Source organism: Acartia tonsa, chromosome 5, assembly GCF_053477335.1.
Source record: "Acartia tonsa isolate MP-2025a chromosome 5, ASM5347733v1, whole genome shotgun sequence".
Taxonomy (NCBI): Eukaryota; Metazoa; Arthropoda; class Copepoda; order Calanoida; family Acartiidae; genus Acartia; species Acartia tonsa.
In genome coordinates this window covers 49,568,890-49,589,955 of record NC_137264.1, presented here as the reverse complement: position 1 = coordinate 49,589,955, position 21,066 = coordinate 49,568,890, and the positions used below count along the sequence as shown (strand labels likewise).

Genomic DNA, 21,066 nt, shown 5'->3' with positions numbered 1-21,066 from the left:
GTAAGAAAAAAAGGTAATAATTAAGAAAACTGAAAACATTTGTAAATTTTAAAAATTTTTAGCCGTGGACAAACAATATTTCTTGTGCAGAATATACACCCCTTTCCCGAATCAGCTGTAATGTAGCTGCCAAAGATACTGTAATTGTTTATGTTTTGAGAACATTGTTGAGAACTTGCTCTCTGTGGTGGTCTGGAGCTTGATCTTTTCTTCTTCTCTAACTCATCATCTTCAGGCCTGTGTCCCTGTTCCCACAATCTTTGCTTCTTCATGTTGTCCTTTACTCGTTTGTTGGCATCTCTTCTTGTCCGAGCCTCACCACGCTGGCCGAAATCGGGCAAATGTGTATTTGTTCTGTTCAACATTTGCTGCAGCTTAATTTGGTTAGGTTGCTCACTGAGTTGACTATTACTACAACCTGGCTCTGGACTGACTTGACTATAACTACAACCTGGTTCTGGGTTTACGTCTTCATCAGGATTTGATGTGCCTGCGCTTTCAGCATATTCCCGGCTTGAATTAATTTGTGCTCTGCTCGTGCTTGCTCTGCTCTGGTTTCTGTACAACACCGCATCAATTTGATTCGTTGATGGAAATGTTGTTTGTTTTCTGGGACGTTTAGGACCTTCTTTGGTAGGCTTTGGCTTTTGGGCCACTTTTGCTTTTGGCCTGCGTTCTTCTTCTTCTTCTTCACTACTACTACTACTGCCAGTTCCAGTGTCTGGGTCTGATTGATGACCTTCATCTGTATCATCACTCTCTGGTGCTTCTTCTTTGATGTCAGAAAGTAATTCACCTTCTTCTCCATCTTTTTTCCACTTTGCTTTTTCTCCTACAAAGAAATAAAAAATGTTAAAGCAAATGTACATAATTGTAGCTTCAATATTATTTCCATACCTATATGAACATTAGTTACTATTAATCAGATTCAAATGAAAACAAGCAATATTTTTTACCCTATATTAATATGCCAATCAAAGATAAAAGGGGGAATTTTGCATTGGCAGTTGCTTTATAGGGGTACAATATGGAACTGTGAAGAAACGGCGTCGCCACCGCCGAGAACCGCCAATAAAAGCCCCAAAAAAGTGTCACTTTCGACCACCCCCCCCCCCCATTTATTACATTAAGACCTGTAACTTACCGTCAATGTTGATGAGTTCTAAAATTTCCATTTGGTTGTATATCGAAACATTTGAGCCTACTGCAACAACCTCATAATGACCCGTGTGGTTTTCAATTATAATGGCAAGTTTGGGTAATATTATTCCACATGGATGTATCCGAATTTCCTTACTTGCATTGCCGTCATTCTTGCCCTCATTGTCCTCAACCTCCACAATTTCGTCACTCTGGTTTCCGTCATCTTCGTTATCCACCTCGAATGATGGTTCATTGTCCAGCTGTAAACTTCTCTTGGTTTTTGCTTCGGCTTCCAATGCGGTTTGCCTTCGCTCCCGGTTCTTTGGAATGATCGCCACATCATCTAAATAATTATTATAGTCATTATTTCAAATAGTATAAATGTTACCCAACCCCCCCCCCCCCCCCCCCCTCCAAGGAAATAGCTTAAAATCACCGCAGGACCAATACACAGAAGAGTAGAATCCGATCTCCAGGATACAATTAATACCATAAAAAACCTAGTTTTTACCACTTTTATGGTAAAATTTTACCAGCCTATACGATTTAAAAGGTGGTAAAATTTTACCGTAACCTCGATCGAGTCAGTGGTTACTGAGATCTTAAGCTTCTGACGGCCGGACAGACATTAAGCTACTTAGTATTATAGATAGCGGCTGCGCCCATACAAATTTTAGCCTAAAACCCTGTCAGGGCCTGTACGAAGTTTCCCTTAAAACAAAATTAATCCACAGGGTTTTTATCTAAGACTACTTCTCAACTAAAATATTAATAAACTTAAATTTAGGTGATACAGTTCCTACGTTTTTCAAACTATAAATAACAATACCTTCGGCATCCTCATCATTCTCATCACTGCTGCTTTCCTCCACGACACTTGTTGCCTTTCCAGTCACCTGTCTCTCGTTACTGTTGCCTGTAAATAATTAATTTATACATTAATTTTATACGTTTCCAAACAAAAAGCAAGTACTGAAAACATTTTTTCCACCCCCCCACCCCCCCTACTTGGTTGAAAAAAAAATTTTAAAAGGAAATGTGTTGTAGGAGGGATAGAATAAATAAATCATAGAGTTCTTTAAAAATTTTTCAATTTTCCCCCTACTTGGTGAAAAAAAACTAGGGGGGGGGGGGGGAAGAAAAATTTAAAAAAAATTAGTAGCAGAGGAAAAAAAATCTTGTGCAGTATATACACAATACGAGGAAAGATAAAACTTATAAATAATAATTAATGTTCAACAAATATGTACCTGTGATTGAATTATTTCGTCCATAAAATTCTTTCTGTCTTTGCAGTGGTGGAAAGTTTGGTGGTTGTTCATCATCTTGCATTGGGACTGTATCATCAAGATTTCCCACATTTTGGCCCTCATCGTCTGTTTCAGAAATAATTATCTTCTTCGACTTTTTCGAGCCCTTTCCATGCTTCTTCCTTTTGGAGCTTGAGATGTTTTCAAATACATTTACTTTGGGTTTATTATTGGACTGGCTGTTGACAATTGGATCTTCATATAACCTACGTGGCTTTACTGGTTGCTTTACTGGTTCTGGAGTTACTGCTGGATTCTCCGCGGGTGGTATGCGTAAGTCATTCCCAATCTGATCATCATTTGAATTCATTTCAACGTCGTCGCCTCCGTCATCAATTACAAGCTCCTCACCATTGTTGCTTTCTTCATCAGCAATGTTTTCCATACCATTTTCTTCAACAGCATTGCCTTCAGAATCATTGTCTTCAACAGCATTGCCTCCACCATCATTGTCTTCAACATCAGTGGATTCATCAGCAGTGGAATCATCAGCAGTGGAATCATCAGCAGTGCAATCATCAGCAGTGGATTCATCAGCAGCATTCATCTTTCTATTTCTTGAAATTCTAGTTGCTTTCTCACTGGCATTGTGAATCTTTGTCTGTTCTTCACTCATTTCTGGTTTCAAATTGGTTGTGGCGTACGAATAATACATTACAGCTCTTTGTATAACCTTCTTATTACTATGGACTGTCTTGAAAAATTGCTTGGGGTTCTTTGCCATGTCTGCATAATTTTTGATCTGAAATGAATTTCTCGACCTGTCATTGTTTATTCTCAAGTAAATCGGGTTCTTTCCTTGAACTTCGTGGGGTAAGCAACCCATTGAGTGGGCACCTAACATGTGGTAAAATTTCTTGTCTTCGGCTGTAACACCTGGTGTTGAAGTTGTGATTGTCTTCGGTTTAATACGCCGCTTAATTCTTTGTAACTCTGCAGGGGCCAGATAAAATTCACACATCTGTAAGGCTGATCGTTTCTGTGCCTTTTCCTTCTTGTCTTTCTTGTCTTTCTTGTCTTTCTTGTCTTTCTTGCCTTTCTTATTGCTTGTCTCCTTCCTTGGCTTGATTTCAAAAACCTGTTCATACTTGTAGTTTGGGGTTGACAATGCGCGTTCTTGTTTTCGCGTTACCAGCCCTCGAAATAGCCTCCAGCAGACAGGATCCTCATTAGCAAGCATATAATCTTCGGCCCTCTTCTTATTTTCACAAAAACCAGTCGCGTCCTCTTTAAAAGTGTGTTCGAAATTGCGCAAGAACCTAGATAAAAAAAGGGTTTATATCAAAACAGTCTCAATATATAACATATAACATATATCAAGAAAAGATGAACTAAAAGTCTTGCCACATAAAAAAATACATGGTACAAAATTGAAATTCTTTGAAACATATGCCATAGAAATGTAGTTTAACAATTTAACAAGAATACAATATGCAGTTAACATTTCGTGAAACTACTTTTTTAACTAAAGAACATTGAAATGCATTTTGTAAAACTACCACTTTCACATTTAATAGACGCGGAATAGATGCGATAAATAATTGAATTACCTACAAGCTTGTATGTGGTTCCTCACTAGAAAAAGGTCGCTTGAAGACACATAGGTTCCTGTTCTCCACAAATTTGGTGGGATAGCTTCATGTAGGTACGTCTCGTTAAGCACTAACTTACAATGATCCAAGAAACGTTCCACTGAAATAATAATGAAATTTTCAATTAACTCTGCATAGGTACATGTTTATTATTGTACCAGGGGTGTATATTCTGCACAAGATTTATTTTCACAAATAAAATATATATATAAAAAGATTATTGTACATGGTCACCTGCTAGCAAGAATAGGAATGCCCCTTTTATTCGGTTTATTTCCCTTGCCCCCACCTCCCTTCTCCCTGTTTTAAACGTTTTCTCATCATGTCAAATTTACAAAATAATATTTACTTACCAGTTTCGTCATCAATAACTTCCGGAGCAGTCCAAAAGGCAGCTGTGATGCGGGCGTCAAAGGTGAACTGCTCGAACACGACATACAGGAAGGTTATGATGTCTCGGCATACTTTCAGTAAGGTTTGCCAGCCTATATCCACTTTCCGTGAGTCTTCGAAATTTTGGATGAAAAAGATAATTTCTTCTCTTCTCATATAACCATCTTTTTCCAAGGGGTCATGGTTCTTTATTCTTTCTTTGTAAAAATCTGGTGAGAAAATCTGGTCCACGACAACATCCTGATTCTCACTAGGCCCTTTATTCGCCTCCTCCTCATCAAGCTCATCCACATTGGTCAGTCTTCTTAGATCAGTCACCAAGGTTTCCACAATTTGGCCGGTTTTCTTCATTTCTGTTTTCAGGGTTTTAGTATTTTCAGCCATATCTCTTGATACACTGTCTTGCAGGTCTTTGATTTCATTCTTCACTAACTCATGGTTTGTGGACGTTTTGTTTACCAAGTTTCTGATGGACGCATTAATGGGCTCTAGTTGATTTTTCATTTGTGAGGTCAAGAAAGTACGTAGCTGCTGAAATTGGTTCTGAATTTGGTTCATAACGGCCCCGGTGAACAAATCCTTAAAATGAAACATATTAAACCACATATTTTCAAGTCTTGGTATTTTAAAAACTACGTGGTAGAAAAGAAGACTATCCACAAACAAGAGCAAGTGATCCTTAGCATCTTCCATCATTTTTGGACTTTGACAAACAAAAAAACTTGGTAAAATTTGACCAACTTTTTGGTAAAAATTGACAAGGTAAATTTTTAGGCTAAGTCCAGATTTTTGGACTTTGACCAAAAAATCAACTTGGTAAAATTTGACCAACTTGTTTGTAAAAATTTACAAGGTAAATTTTTATTGGTCAATGTTTACCAAAAATTTAGTCAAATCTTACAAGTTATTTTTTCCAGGCTAAGTCGATATATATCCTAAATAATTGTAATTTGTATCCTCTGGATGACAAAATGAAATAAAAATAATACCTCGCTTTCTTCCATCTCACCAGAAGGGCCAGATGATCCCTGGGGTCGTGATGACTGGGACTGGGATCGTGATGATGTTGCAGGAGGAACTACAACTCTCGCGGTCCGTTGACTCGCGGAGTGGTGCCGTGCCCGTGGAGATGGAGGTGGGGTAATATTTATTGGCCTCATTGGAGATGTTGTGGTTCTAGTTGTGTTCTAAAAATAATATAGATAATTATTGTAAAGCATTACTTACCGAGGATTATAGTTTTAAACAACACCGGCATTATCCTAATTTTTTTCTTCTATTTTTTAAAACTTTACCCTCCCCCCCCCCCCTCTCCCGACAAAATGACTGTGTTAGGTTAGGCTAGGTTAAGTTATATGGTTAGAGGGACCCAATTTGTTCAACGGTTAACGAGATTTGTTGGTACAAACCCACAAACAGACATCATGTTAGTAAGTTTAGTTTAACAACAAAACACCAACAAACCAAAAACCGATAACAATAAAACTTAAAACCCTACCTTTGCTGTTGTACCTTTGCCACCTCCAGTAGATTTGTTGCTTCCAGTTTTGGCACTTGGAGCTTTGGCACTTCCACCTCTGGCACTTCCATTAGGTTTGCCACCTCCAGTAGGCTTGTTGTTCTAAAACAAGAAATAATTGTTGTATTTACAATGCATAAAAAGATATTAGATAGCAGTGGCTACGCCCCTAGAATTTTAATTACTAATATCAAATGTTAAACACACTGTGGAAAATTAATAAATAATTATACTTGGTCAATAATCTTTTGTGGTCTGTTAAGCATGAACCGATAAGGTTTTCCTTTCGATCCGGTAACATGCGAATTTATAAGTTTTTTGAGCGAAGGGTAGCAGCAATTTGTACAATAGTAAATTAGGCCTTAAATATAATTTTTACCTTTACAGAACTAGCACTCTTTCCAGTCCTCGTCATTTTGGGATCTAGCTTGATCAATTGCCAGTCGAAATTACGCTGTTGGATCCAGGTCGTTGGCATGGGCAATTTGCATAGTTTTAAATCTGAAATGTGTAGACAGAAATTAAAATTTTATGTAAAATTAAATTAAATTGCAAACATGTACTCTTTCAAATTACAGACTAGACTTATAACACTTTAACTTCATACCCATCGATGGCCAAAAAGGTAGGGTTTTGCTAAATTTAGTTGAAATGCCTTTTTTAAAATTAGCTATAAAAAATAATTTTAATGAAAAAAATATTTTAAAGTACATTTCACATAAATTCCAAATAAAGAGGGAAGGGCCTTCAGTTGAATTTTACAACATTTTACATACATATTATAACAAAAGGGGGGGGGGGGGGAAGTGACACTTTTTGAAACCAAAACTAAAAGTCAAAGGAACTGAACTAAAGAAACAGTTACAGATCTGTCATTTTGCATGGCAGTTGTTTTATAAGGGTACAATATGGAACTTTTAGTTTTGGTTTCAAAAAGTGTCATTTCCCCCCCCCCCCTTTCTCTGCTTTCAATGTACAAAATTAAATTCCGATAGGAATTACGATGGAGACATCTTGATGCAACAGGTGTACGGAGATATGTGCTACTCTGTACTTCAGTAGGTTGGAGGCTAGTTGTGTTGGAGGATGGCTATAGTCTTCGGGATCGTCAGTCTTGCCTACTCCTAATACCAGGGGTGTATATTTTCAGTGTTTAAAACCATAAAACTTAATTCATATTTCCTAGACCCCCCCTCCCCCCTTTACCACACTCTCCTCCTGGCATGATAAGAGAATTACAAATAAATTGTGGTAGGTTAAAAAGGAATTAGATGAAATGTATAGTTCATGAAATATTTCTATACAACAATTAATCATGTGCAAAATATACACCCCTACCTATTATTCTGGAATCTTCAGGAAAGGTGTATGCCGGAAAAAATGTCCTCACTTTGTGGACCAACCATACTGTTTTATCACGACGGCAGTCTGGGACAAAGTAGAGGTCTTGGCAGTCTGTATAGAATTGATTTCTTTCGAACTTTCGTTTGTTGGCATTCCTTTTTCCCCTGACAGCCAGCTTTTCATTTATGTACGGTTTCACTGTGTGAAATATCAACAATCTAAATATGTCATTAATGGCTGTTAAACGGAAAGGTATGTTGCTGGTGAAATCGTTATAGCTTAAGTGTTTGATCAGCAATACACGGAAAGAAAGTTATGTTACATTTTTAAAAATTACATTAAAATTTGTAAAGAGTGGGGGGGGGGGGAGAAGTGACACTTCTTGAAACCAAAACTAAAAGTCAAAGGAACTCAACTAAAAAAAAATAGTATTACCTGTTTGAAACCTCTTTAAGGCCAAAATTATATCCTCGGATGTAAGTTGCAATCACATGATTGGCACTTTCGAAAGCATAACAACTGAACGCCATGGATGGTCCAAATCGGCGGACATGTTCCGGCATATGGTAAAGCATGTGAGTATTGTAACTCAAGCACGATTCGCCGTACATCTCCGCCAATTTTGAGTTCAGGACCATTATCATGGTCTTGAGCTCAGCCACACGTTCAGTTGTTATATGCTCTTCGAGACAGCGCAATATGTGGAATAAAAACTTGCATATCAGACGTTGTTCATCTTTAAGATTTGCCAACTGGAAAAAAAAACATTGTAATAATTTAAGGGAAAACTAGCTCTTTCGCCCCTAGCCTCTAGGGGCTTCGCCCTATATACTTATTGGAAGTCCACCCTCCTCAATAGAAATATATATATAATATAGCACACGTGCGCAAATTTAAAAAGAATGTTATTGCTATACAATATAATGAAACTGAAATAAGCTTTAAATTCTAAAAAGATTATAATATGGTAAAAACCTACCTCTGCATAAAATATCATATGGTAAAAGCCCAGTACTTTGAATTCAGAACTTTTCAAATTGAGGGCTAGCTTCTTCTCTGTCAGGCGCATGATGGACGTACGGGGAACGCGATCAAAATCGCCAACAAGCTTCAATTGATCGTTGATTTCATCTATAATTGGAGTTACTGCAGTTCATGGTAAAATATGGGTGATAAGGAGAAAATTTTCAAAATTTAAGTTCTTTAAACTTTTCAAACTAACACTCTTTTAAGCGGCATAACAAGGCGTACAAATAATGTGTAATAGACATAAATCTAAAAATGCAGAATTTTATCGCAGTGCCCAGAAATGCGCGAAGAAAACACCTATTTTACGCGTCATTTCTTTAGTCAAATGCAGTACATCCCTGTAATTCTCTCCATTTGAACTAAGTCTTCTTCTTCCAATTCTGGATAACTATTACGTCCTTTCTTCAGGTACGTCATCACTTTCTTTACATAGCCCAGGTGCAACGCGTGCATCGGATCACTGGGGGTATCTTGTATTAAATCCAAGCTCGGGTCAAGCTCAGAAAAACTGGTTTTCATGTTCTGATTATTTTCCTCTAACTTGCGGAATTTCTCGTCAGACCTCGGCGTACCCATATTTTGACTGTCACTGGGGTAAAATACATTCATTGATTCGAACAATACCAAGTTCTTTTGACGGAGATAAGTCTGTGAAAAAGCCATCCCTGGAAGGTCACAGTGTGGGCATCCATTTTTTGATCCATGGCCAAGAATGCCGAATACATCGGCTCTCGCAACGGCATCGTGGATGATGGTTCTACATTGAAAGGTATGTCCAGGTAATCCTTCTTGAATTAGTTTGTTGATGAATCGGGTAACATTATCCAGAAAGTTGTAACTGTAGGGACGCCTCCTCGTCTTCTCAAATATGCTGACTGGCAATATAACACTGAAATCCTTGTTGAAGAATAACCTGAAATAATAAAGAAGAATTAATAATAATAGCATTTAATACCTTAGACTTAAAATTGTAGTTACTGATTTATAAAACGTAAAGGCTGGTAAAATTTTACCGTAAAAGTGGTAAAAACTAGGTTTACTTATGGTATAAATTAAGTCCTGGTATACAGTAAGACAGATTTTTATATATGTATGCAATAGAAAAAAGTATCAATAGTAAACTTAGTTTTCTTTCTTATTTCTTTATTGAATGGTTTCCTAAACTTTGGCTTTAAAAATCTGGGCTGTCAATTGATGTAAAACAAATATTTTGATATCCTTTGAAATATAGGGTGCCAATCCTAAAAAATATTTTTTCGAGGGTCATGCTGTATATGAAAAGAACTTTATCCCAACCCAACCCTTTCAAATCCACAATATATTAATTACTTACCTAATCCAGACAGTATAATAGGAGATATGAGATCCCTGAGCTGCTTTCACTCCGTCGCCCGAGATGTCAAAAGTTATATGATCATCAACGGCCTGTTGTCCATTCAACCGTTTAAAGTCTGTGATGGCGTCTTGGAGGATCTCATAGGTAGGGAATCTGGAAAAAGAAATATATTTTTAACTAAAACTTGCACAATTCAAAGAAATTTTGCACCATCGGGCTCCAAATAATATTACGATGAAAAGTAATGGAACAAGGATGACAACATCCATAAAAACCAAAGCACTGTAACGGTACGACAAACGGACATTAACAATTGTGAAGTATCTGAACTGAATTTAAAAATATTAAAGTCGAACCAAAATTGAATGTAAGTAGATTTGTTAAAAAAAAATACTTCAAGAAGGATAAGGTTTATGCACATACTTAAATTTTAAGGAATTAATTATAGAGTGGCTTCGCTTATAATATTGTTCTCAAGTTGTCGCAGGAAGCAATATACCAAAGAATGATCAAACTGATAATTAGAACACTTGAAAGTTTGTTGTTAAAAAAGGAGAAAAATCGACATGTTCAAAATGGACGTACGGAAATTCTGGTAATGATTATAGAAATGCTACGCTTTCTAAATCGTATATAAACATACCTGCACTCAATCAGTGAACCAGGAGCATTTGTAGGATTATATTTGTTTTCTTTGATTTCAACTTTGTATTTGGGTTTGAATAATGTATTATATGACGGAAATTTGAAAATACACGAGCGTTTCAGAATTGCCAGGATGATTCTAACTTTGTTGTGAGAGATGGGGTTGTCTAGAACACAAACGCTTCTGAAATCATTAACAATTTCTTTCTCAAGTTCTGTAAGATGTTTGAAGGGATCCCCGTCATGATCGCCATCAGGTTCGCCATCAGGTTCGTCATCAGGGTCATCGTCATCATCTGGGTCAAAATCATCTTCAGGTATATCAAACAATTCGACGTGTTCCCAGTCCTCGGCATCTTGAATGCTGTCATTGTCTGCATCATTATTATCGTTGGTATTATTGTTGTTAATATTGTCTACAACAATATTAATGTAGTTTGTTTCTTCAGGATTGTTATTTAATCGCTCCAAAACTTGGTTTGCGTAGCATTGATAACATATACTTTCGGTTTCCTTTGTGAAGTTGGTATTGCAGCCTGTACAAACTTTACCTAAAAAAATACGATGTTAAACATGGTGTTTTATAGTTATAAACCTTCCCGGGACCTATGTGAAGGTACCCTGTAAAGGAGAACCCAATCGGTTCAGCGGTTAGCAAGATCCTTTTGAACAGACACACAGACATCCTGTTACTTTAGTATAAGGATAATGCCGTAAAGAAAAACTAGTCAAATTAGAAAGTTAAAAAATTAAAAATTCCAGAAAAAGTAGATAAATGTAGAGAGTGGGTGAAGGTGGGTTAGGTTAAGGGATCCCATGTAGAATATACACCCCTGGAACAAGGATATCTTGAGACAAACTTAACTAACGTTTGATCAAACCAATTGTTTGAAATTTAGATTGAAAGGAAAATAAAAAACAAAAATTGGGAGACAATGTTTGTGGGAATTTGGACAAACAAACAACAAACAGACAGACCGACATCGTTCTACTTTATATTACAGATATTGTAGGTTACCTTTTGACGATGCAGTTTCGTTCTCATATTCCACATCCATCAAATCCTCCTGCTTTTCTTCTTCTAGTAATGGCTGACTGTCTTCACTTTGTGGAGGTTTCTTGCGCCATTTTCTGTTTCTCGTTGCATTACAGAAGAGTTTTCTTATGGACCTCAGTTTATGCTGCAACTGGAAAAAGATTACATAATTAGTGAATTACTTATTTAAAATAATATAGGGGAGTTGTTATGGATCGTTATTTGGGCAAGCTACACGTGTCAATTGATTACAGTACATATGACTATACTGGTGTAAGAGCAAGCATGTTTATAGTGCGCTGACTGCAAGTGAAAAATAGAAATTAAAGTCGAGCATAGATTATACTTTAAGTACAGTAATGAAAAGTAAGGTCTCATCTTAAATATGTAGAAATAATTAGTTGTAAAAAGTCACCTGTACATTTTTCCTCTTATCTCCACTTCTTATACGCTTCAGTAGAGCTTTAGAGAGTGTACCAATCAAATTGTCTCCCATTGCAATAACGTCTAACAGGGGTGTATAGGTAACTCCTGAAATAAGAAGTATATGTTATAATCAGGGATGTATATTCTGCATGGGATCCCCTGCTCAGGGGGGGGGGGGGGGGGTGGAAATAAAAAATAAGTGGTTGGAGGAAAAAAAAATGTAAAAATTAAGAAAACTGAAAACATTTTTTCCATTTCCCCCCCCCCCCTCCTTGGTGAAAAAAAACTAAAGAAATGTGTGGTAGGAGGGATAAAATAAATGAAGTATAGAGTTCTTTAAATATTTTTCTATTTCCCCCCCTACTTTTTCAGAAAAATCTAGGGGGGAAAAAAAATAAAAAAATTTGTAGCAGGGGAAAAAAAATAAATCTTGTGCAGAATATACACCCCTGGTTATAATAATAAGGTTATTACTTGTTTACATATAACGAAAGAAGGAGAAAGTAAAAAAGGGGGGGGGGGGGAGTGACACTTTTTGAAACCAAAATTAAATGTCAAAGGAACTCACAAAATAAAGAGTTAGAGTTACAAACAAGAAAATACCCTTATTTATTCTTTGATTGTCTATAAAATTAATTAAACTTACCTATCAAAATTGTGATCCAATTATACATACGTCATCCAGCGTTGGTCTGACATTTTTTTACTTTGAAAAAAATAACTATATACAATATACATAATATTTTGTTTGTTCCAGTCCTGACCTGGATAATACCTATATAAATTTCCTGCCTTCCCTGAAAAGCCGACGAACGCATATATAATCGAGCCCCACTGGTCGTGACTTTTGCAGAATTCTGCAGTTGCATGGAGTTTTATTATAACAACAATGTTGAACCCAGAAAATTTGTTAATTTGCTATAAAATAAATAATAATAAATAATAAAAAACAACATAACAAAAATATCAAAAAACAAAAACAAAAAATAAAACATATCAATTAAGATCTCCTAGAGAGCTATAGCCAGAAGCTTAAAAAACTACACGTGCATACGTAATCGTCGGCTTTAGGGGTAAATAATGTTTATTAATGTTTATATGCAGGAAATTATATATCTGCACGACCAGTGGGGCTCGATCACTGTCACCATGGGTACTTAATTATAAAATATATGGGCGCTGCAATCAAAGAGAGGTTAACGTAAATGTTCTGAAAGAACAAATTGATGTTATCCTCTTAGGAAATACCCCCCCCCCTAGAAAAACGGCCCCTGGCCTCTACCTAGCCGTATAACTTAACCTAGCCTAACCTAACCCAGCAATTTAGTTTGGGGGGGGGGGGGGATGGGGAGTTAAATAATACAAACAAAATTTTCTAAGAGGATAACGCCACAAATTACAATTAAAATTCGCTTTCAGCATGGATATCCGGAGGCTGGATGAAATCGCCGGCGGCGAGCTCGGCTTCTCCTAGCTTCTCCTTTCTCTTCCCTGAAAGGAAAGAACATTGAATTAAAAATGAGAAAACTAAAGCGTTTTTTAATGAAGAAACTCAAAGAATTCTGAAACATTTTTTGGTTAAAAACAATTTTTTCCCCTGCTACAAAAGACAACTAGCCATGAACAAGAGCATGTGATTTGAAGCAACTTCCATCATTGATCCACTTATTTCTTTTTTCCCCCTCCCCTCCCCCCCCCCCCCGGAGCAGAATATACACCCCTGCAATAATTTCGTAATTTTTACCTTGTTACTCTGGGTTTTATTTAGAAAAAAGGGCTGACGTTGGTGAGGAAAGGTGCACAGTCGGCTTCATGGTCAATGACACGTCTCTCGGTATCATCCAGGCGGGGTCTCTCGTTCTCGTAGAGATTCTCGGGCATAGGTTCAATCTTCTTTAAGTGTGTCTCTACCCAACCGTGATGGTATAAAAGTTTTACTATTTCAACAGCGTCATCAATGCCACATGATTCTTCTTGAACTCGAATATTTAGCTTGGAGAAGAGTCTCAACATCCTAACCATGAGGGCGTCCCATCTGTCATGCAGCTCGTGGTATTGGTATGGATCCATCCTAATTTGAGGAATGATTATTTTGTTTGTCTTGTTTATTTTTGGGAGGGGTGTGATTAATGTTTTTTAACTTTCCGGTATTTTATTTGTCCTTAAACAAGGGGGGGGGGGGGGAGAAGGCCTGGAGCTCCGGAACCTGGAGGCCTATCCAAAAAATATTAAAACTTGGGAAAATTCATCATATAAGAATGATTTTATCCCTAATAACCTATACTCTCAGTCCAAAGATAAAGCCTATACTCCCTGTTTACGCAAATGTGTCAAAACTTCCCCCCCCCCCCCCCCTATTTATTTAAAACAAATTTTGTAGCAGGAGAAAAAAAATAAATCTTATACAGCTAATATACACCCATACCTGTTATTATGATGTACGCGTACCCAGGTGATTAACTTGAATAGCCTGTTATTCAGAACTATCTGAAAAGGTAGAATATTTAAGAAATAAAAAATTACAAAATAAAAATAGCTCGTATTCATTCGAATCCGGTGGATAGGAACAGGTGTTCTCATTCATACGCCAAAAAACTAGGTAACTAGCATATCGTATTATATGCATGGTTTTCTACGAATATAAAAATCTAAAAGCATAAGATTAAAAACAGTTATTTTTAGCCAGTGCCTCCGGCACCTCTGGGCCAAAAAAGTAGTTTCATTCTTATAATTGTACTCCTATATTTGCGACAATCCGTTTATACTACGGTGCAAGACATATATTTATTAATTTTACATTTAAAAAAGTCCTGTATATTACGTAAGCTAAAAAGAGTCCCAAAAATGGGAGAAAAAACGAATACGAAGAATATTTTAGAAAGAATTTTCAATAATTAATGATAAAATTTGAATTATAAAACAGAATGATACATATTAACGTCTTAATTCACTGTAATTTCACTAAAAATGATTACTAAAATACAAAAATGCACCGTAGTCATATAGTCCAGTTGAATTATTGCGCCGATGGAAAGTTACGGTTGCCAACATACAGATTGAATAGGTGGCAAAACACTTTGCAAGACAGTTATATTTTTAATCGTAAAATTGCAACGAATAATAACATTTCATGAATTATATAAGTTATGCAGTTTTAATTAATTAACCGGTAAAATATTAAAATGATATTATATACATAAGGTGTTTTTTAAAGTTTGGCAACTTTGTCCAGCACGTTGATTTTATCATCTGAAAACAGGGTTACGAAAGTTAAATAAATGTAAATTTTTTTTAATGTGAATGTAATATATTTTTGGCAATGACTTAAATGAAATATCATCGATAAAATATAAAAAAATATATTGCAATGGATATAAAAGAAATATTTTTCAATATAAAGTTGTATACCTGTACAGAGCATGTGCATGAATGCCGCTATACCGATTGAAAACTATTGTAAACAATGAGTGTTATAGTTCAAGTCTCTTAGAGAAAATACGTGTTATATCCAAGTATGATTGACAGGAGATGGTCCATGTCACAAGATTTATATGAATGTCAGTTAAGAACTCCTAGAGAGCTATATATTCAGAAGTTTAAAAAAGTACTTGTCTACCAGTCTTGGCTGTTAGTGTTGATATATGGACCCTGCAATCAAAGAGATGATAGTCAGATGTTTAAAAAAGTACGTGTCCACCTTCAGTCTTGGCTGTTAGTATATGGACCCTGCAATCAAAGAGTGGTTTGCGTAAAAGTAAGTGTTTAAATAATTTTAATATAAAAACATTAATAATATAGGACCTTGAGCGTACGGTTTTAGGCTGCCTTCGATTAACGGTTTAAGTTTTACTAGCGGCTATGCCCCTTAGAAGCCTCTAGGGGCACTTAAAGTAGGAAGAGAAAAGTCGAGGCCTCATCCTATTTTTAATTTGAGTTTCAGCTATAGATTAAAATAAATAAAAAGCTTCGTTGTAAAAGAGAACAATATTAATATATATAATAGGATAATTGTTTTAAGCCTTTTTTAAACCTTTTTGATTTGATCTAAGAAACACTTTTTATCCTATTCTTAATATTAAATAATCCGGGTTTAATATATATGAATGTAAGAAATATTAATAAATTATATTTAAATTGAATATTGTTTTTCAGGTTCAGCAACACTGATTCATCAGAAATAACTATTTGGGCGCTGCAATTAAAGATTGGCTCACATAGAAGTAAGTTTTAAATAATGTAATAAAAAAATCAATATAATTTAGGACCTTACGCATGGTTTTAAGCTACTTCGATAAACTGTTTGTTTTATAATTTTTTAAACCTTTTTGATATATGATATAAGAACGACTTTTTATCCTATTCTTAATATTTAAAGTATTCTACTATTAATATATATAAATAATAATAGAAATATTAACAAATTATATTTCAATTAATATTGTTTTTCAGACTTAACCAGGAATCAGATTCGTGAGAAAATATATGGGCGCTGCAATTAGTGAATGGTTTACATAGAAGTAAGTGTTAAAATAATTTTAATAAGAACATGGATATTTTAGGCCATGTTATTAAGACTATCCTTTAACGAAACCTTTTTAATTCAACCTTGCTACGAAGCCTTGTGTGATACCGGTAGAGTGTTTGATTTCTTAGGGAACCACACTAATTACATAATATTATCTTGAGTTAGACAGGTTTTATAAGCTGTAAACAGACTAATACAATTAGATATGTCATTATCTTTAAATTATTTATTATAATTTATATAATAGCACCTTTGAAATAAGCTCATATTATATCCAACCTATATTCGCCCTTTAAGGTTTATGATTGTTTTAAGCGTAACGAAGTTTTATACCCTTAATAGAAAGATATTATAAGATGTGTTTTATGTAAAATAATATTAAAAATATATATAAATTATATTTCAATTAATATTCTTTTTCAGGTTTAGCTTCGCACACAGCTGGGTGTATTCTCTGATTATAAGCTGACCGCAATTCGACCGTGGAACATTTCTTAAGCACCAACATGAAGCTGTTGCCATCAGAAATTCATCCGTTAAAAGTAAGTGTTTAATTATTTGTAATAAAAGATAGTTGGAATAATCCTACACGCAACTACGGCAACACCTCGGCCCCAAAAGGTAGTTTCCATGTATACAAGCATAACAAATATGAAGTTAATATACACAGACACACATCGAACTACCTTTATGAAACTGTATACTAAATTATATTAACAATTAAGCTATTATTAAATTTATTAGATAGATATTAAACTGGTTAGACAAAAGTTAATACATAAAAATAATGTACTAGATAGGTAGCTATTTAAAATTAGATTTTACTACTTTATATTATTGAAACAGTACATTCAGGATATTATTAAAATCTAAACAGCATTACATTCATCCTCGTGCATGTTTACTTCGTGAAGAACAGCTGCCAGTTCGGCAGCCTGGGCAGCGGCGGGCAGCAGAGGGGAAGGACGGCAGCGATTAAGATGTGTAGTAATCCATCCATGTTGATATAACCTCTTACAAACCTCCCTCTGGATCTCGACATTGTCAGTTCTGGCTCTAATCTCTAGACTCTCTCTTAGTACTAACATACGACTATTTAATTCATACCATAACTCCAAATTCCCGTTATAAGACATTCTTAGTTTCTCTCAGTCTGGTTATGTATTGATAACTGAATTAAACTTTCTCTAATAAGCAGGCACATACACAAGCTGTATCTACTTTCTCCATGAAATTTTCCCAAAACCGTTAACTTTCCTTTTTGTAAGGCCTTTTTGATTTGTTAATCCTTTAATTGCTTAATTTAAAAATGAATATTCTTTTTCAGGATTTTGGAGTTGAACCAGTTTTGAAGTACGTGGAGCTTTGCAGTTCCATGGAGAACAACTAGAGTTCCATCTCAACATGTAACAGTCACAGATTATACAAAAAATTTCATTATTTATTATAACGACAATGTTGAACCGAGAAAATATGTTAAAATATGTTAGTCAGTTAAAATTAACAAATAATTTACAGAACGATACTAATAAGTTTTATTATGACGATCAATGTTGAACAGAGAATATTCTGTTAGTCAGTTAAAATTAACTTAAATAAAGCGTATTGATTACAATCAGTGTTTATTATGACGACAATGTTGACACCTAACATTCCACAGCTAAAATTCTAAAAAATATTGACTTTAACATATAAAGCGTATTGATTACAATCCGCCCAATCGGTGTTTATTAATTAAGTTCTACTCGAGAGCTCCAAACATTCCACAAGCTAAAATTCTAAAAAATGTTATTTACAGAAACGATACTAGTAAGTTTTGTAGTTTCAGTATTGACCTGGATAATATCTATATGACCTGTTATGTTATAATATGAAATAAATTCTAAATAAAATCATTATCATCATTATATTTTATTTGCGATTTTTATCATTAAGTAGAAGGATGTTTGTTTGGAAAAATCTGGACTTAGCCTAAAAATTTACCTAAAAATATTGACAAGAATTTAATTAACAAGTAAGAATGGAAAAACCTACCTTAAATACTGGAGATCTTGAGGCAAGTATAAACTTGTGCACTTTTAATTTGGAGGTACTAGTTTCTATCAAACAATCAGTAAACTCTGGATCCTCAAAACAATTCTCCAGGTCACCAGAGAGACAGGATACTGCACTTTCAGGTCCAGGTTTTATAACTTCCAGCCAAATAGTCAGAGTACCTCCAGGTAGGAGACTTGCCTGATTGTTCTTCAGTACATTAATCTCCATAAAAGCAGCATTACAATTTACCTCTCCAGGTGGCACTGTTATCAATCGACATTTAGGCATCAGTAGTAGACTGTTGTTATCTTGGATGCCAATCTTTTGTAGTTTCAGTATTGACCTGGATAATATCTATATGACCTGTTATGTTATAATATGAAATAAATTCTAAATAAAATCATTATCATCATATTTTATTAATTTCATATTCCATATAACGAAAGCAAATAGTGCTGAGTAAAAGGATGCTTTGTTTGGAAAGTATTAGGTCTGAATATTTCCTCATTATATTTTATTTGCGATTTTTATCATTAAGTAGAAGGATGTTTGTTTGGAAAAATCTGGACTTAGCCAAAAAATTTACCTTGTCAATTTTTACCAAAAAGTTGGTCAAATTTTACAAAGTTTTTTTTTTTGGCAGAGTCCAAAAATCTGGACTTAGCCTAAAAATTTACCTTGTCAATTTTTACCAAAAAGTTGGTCAAATTTTACCAAGTTTTTTTTTTTGGCAAAGTCCAAAAATTTGGACTTAGCCTAAAAATTTACCTTGTCAATTTTTACCAAAAAGTTGGTCAAATTTTACCAAGTTTTTTTTTTTGGCAAAGTCCAAAAATTTGGACTTAGCCTAAAAATTTACCTTGTCAATTTTTACCAAAAAGTTGGTCAAATTTTACCAAGTTTTTTTTTTTGGCAAAGTCCAAAAATTTGGACTTAGCCTAAAAATTTACCTTGTCAATTTTTACCAAAAAGTTGGTCAAATTTTACCAAGTTTTTTTTTTTGGCAAAGTCCAAAAATTTGGACTTAGCCTAAAAATTTACCTTGTCAATTTTTACCAAAAAGTTGGTCAAATTTTACCAAGTTCATTTTTTTTGGCAAAGTCCAAAAATCTGGACTTAGCCTAAAAAAATACCTTGTCAAATTTTACCAACTTTTTGGTAAAAATTGACCAAATTGTGTTTTTTTGTCTAAGTCCGAAAATTCGGACTTAACCTGAAAAATAGAGTTGTAAAATTGACCACATTTTTGGTAAAACTTCCAAAAGTGGTAAAATTGAAAAAAAAAAAAAAAATTTAAATTTAGGCTTCATTGTATAAAAGTCATTATTTTAAAGTACTACAACTGATTATGAAGAGCTGTTTTTTATTTAAAACACAAAAAACGGGTTTTTTTGTTTCGTCAAATTTTACAAAAAAAATGGTAAAATTTGACTAATTTTTTGGCTAAAATTTTTGCTGGTAAAATTTACCACGAAACTGGTATATTATACCAGGTTGACCAGCTTTACCACTTTTCTGGTAAAACGATTTTTTTTTCTGGTATTTCGTAGAACCTGGGAAGCTCTGAAATGGTAGGACAAACGGACATTAACAATTGTAGTATAGTGTCAGAACTGAATAATCAGAATATAAATGAATCAGAGTCAAAGCAAAATTGTGAGTACCTCGGGGCTAAAAAAAACTGGTTTTAACCTTATAATTGTACATTCTATATCCGCGGAAAGCTGTTTGTAATATGATTCGAGAAATAACTATTTACTATTAAAAATACTTTCAGAATTATGCCTTAATGTTGCAGGAATAATCCTGTAAGGCTTTTATTGATAGGACTATTAAAACATGACTTTATTTACAACAATGAAATTAATTCGAAAAAAAATAACCTATATAGGATTTTCAGCTGTCGTTGGGGGGAGGGGTGGGGTGGTCACACATAGTAGAATTAATGACTTTTTATCTGCCCCTCAAATATTTTTTATATGTTTTTTTGCTTGTTGGCTGTACCTTATTCCTATTATCTGTTACGTACGGGTGTACAAAAACACTTTAAATGTAAAAATCTCCGCTTTGAAAACAATGCACACACATGAAAACAAAAGCAATTATGTCCTGAAATGGCAAAAATAAAAATTAAAACTATTTTTAAAATACCCATCGACCCTCTCCTTTCTCCCATCCCTTTTTTTTAAAATATGCTTAATCCTTAATTCGAATTTATCATTTTTTTTCATTTTTATCTAATAATAATTTTTATAAAAATATTTTTTAAATGCTTTTATAATACAGTATTCTTTATTCTAACTATAATATTTTTAGAAAAGAAAAACTTAAGGTATATAACTTTATGCAATAAAATATAAATCAACCTCAAAACTATACATTATTCTACTTTTATTATCATACACAACCCTTATAATAAAGTAAAAGGATGTTTGTTTGTTTATATCGCTAACCGCTGAACTGATCGGGTTCTCCTTAACAGGGTAGCTTCTCATAGGTCTCAGGAAGGTTTATAACTATTTTGGGGAGGGTACCACCACCATCCCAAGAGAAATCGCCCCTAGAAAAAATTTATCCCCCTACAAAAAAAAATAATACTAAAATGTGGTAAGGAGGGTTTCGATCAAAAATAAATTTTTTTTAACTTTAAAAAAAATCTAAATTAAAAGGAATGGGTTTTGAGATTCAACTCCCCTCTCCTCAAGTGCCCCTAGAGGCCTCTAGGTGGCTA

General features: G+C 34.6%; 3 protein-coding genes and 1 long non-coding RNA gene across 5 annotated transcripts; 1 reads left to right on the top strand and 3 right to left on the bottom strand.

Moving 5' to 3' along the window:
- On the bottom strand, positions 1–6,748 carry LOC145319748 (uncharacterized). The gene is made up of 9 exons (XM_080162082.1): positions 6,337–6,748; positions 5,937–6,059; positions 5,428–5,625; positions 4,399–5,017; positions 4,004–4,145; positions 2,394–3,712; positions 1,973–2,059; positions 1,298–1,486; positions 1–832 (listed from the first exon to the last, which is right to left on the bottom strand). The coding sequence occupies exons 1-9, from the start codon at positions 6,433–6,435 to the stop codon at positions 21–23; spliced, it is 3,588 nt and encodes a 1,195-aa protein (XP_080018208.1). The 5' UTR covers positions 6,436–6,748; the 3' UTR covers positions 1–20.
- Positions 6,749–6,784: 36 nt separating this feature from the next.
- LOC145319749 (uncharacterized) lies at positions 6,785–8,433 on the bottom strand. Its single transcript, XM_080162083.1, has 4 exons — positions 8,281–8,433; positions 7,737–8,053; positions 7,296–7,519; positions 6,785–7,081 (listed from the first exon to the last, which is right to left on the bottom strand). The coding sequence occupies exons 1-4, from the start codon at positions 8,368–8,370 to the stop codon at positions 6,939–6,941; spliced, it is 774 nt and encodes a 257-aa protein (XP_080018209.1). The 5' UTR covers positions 8,371–8,433; the 3' UTR covers positions 6,785–6,938.
- A 4,389-nt stretch (positions 8,434–12,822) lies between these two features.
- LOC145319726 (uncharacterized) lies at positions 12,823–14,487 on the bottom strand. 2 transcript variants are annotated; one of them, XM_080162036.1, is made up of 3 exons: positions 14,199–14,487; positions 13,518–13,844; positions 12,823–13,264 (listed from the first exon to the last, which is right to left on the bottom strand). In XM_080162036.1, the coding sequence occupies exons 1-2, from the start codon at positions 14,351–14,353 to the stop codon at positions 13,538–13,540; spliced, it is 462 nt and encodes a 153-aa protein (XP_080018162.1). In that variant the 5' UTR covers positions 14,354–14,487; the 3' UTR covers positions 12,823–13,264; positions 13,518–13,537. The 2 variants fall into 2 exon arrangements, with proteins under 2 accessions (XP_080018162.1, XP_080018163.1); XM_080162037.1 differs by having other exon boundaries at positions 13,518–14,306.
- A 919-nt stretch (positions 14,488–15,406) lies between these two features.
- LOC145319727 (uncharacterized) lies at positions 15,407–18,962 on the top strand. The gene is made up of 4 exons (XR_013880009.1): positions 15,407–15,527; positions 15,926–15,993; positions 16,223–16,290; positions 16,722–18,962. It is a non-coding gene; the product is annotated as an uncharacterized LOC145319727 (long non-coding RNA).
- Positions 18,963–21,066: the final 2,104 nt, after the last annotated feature.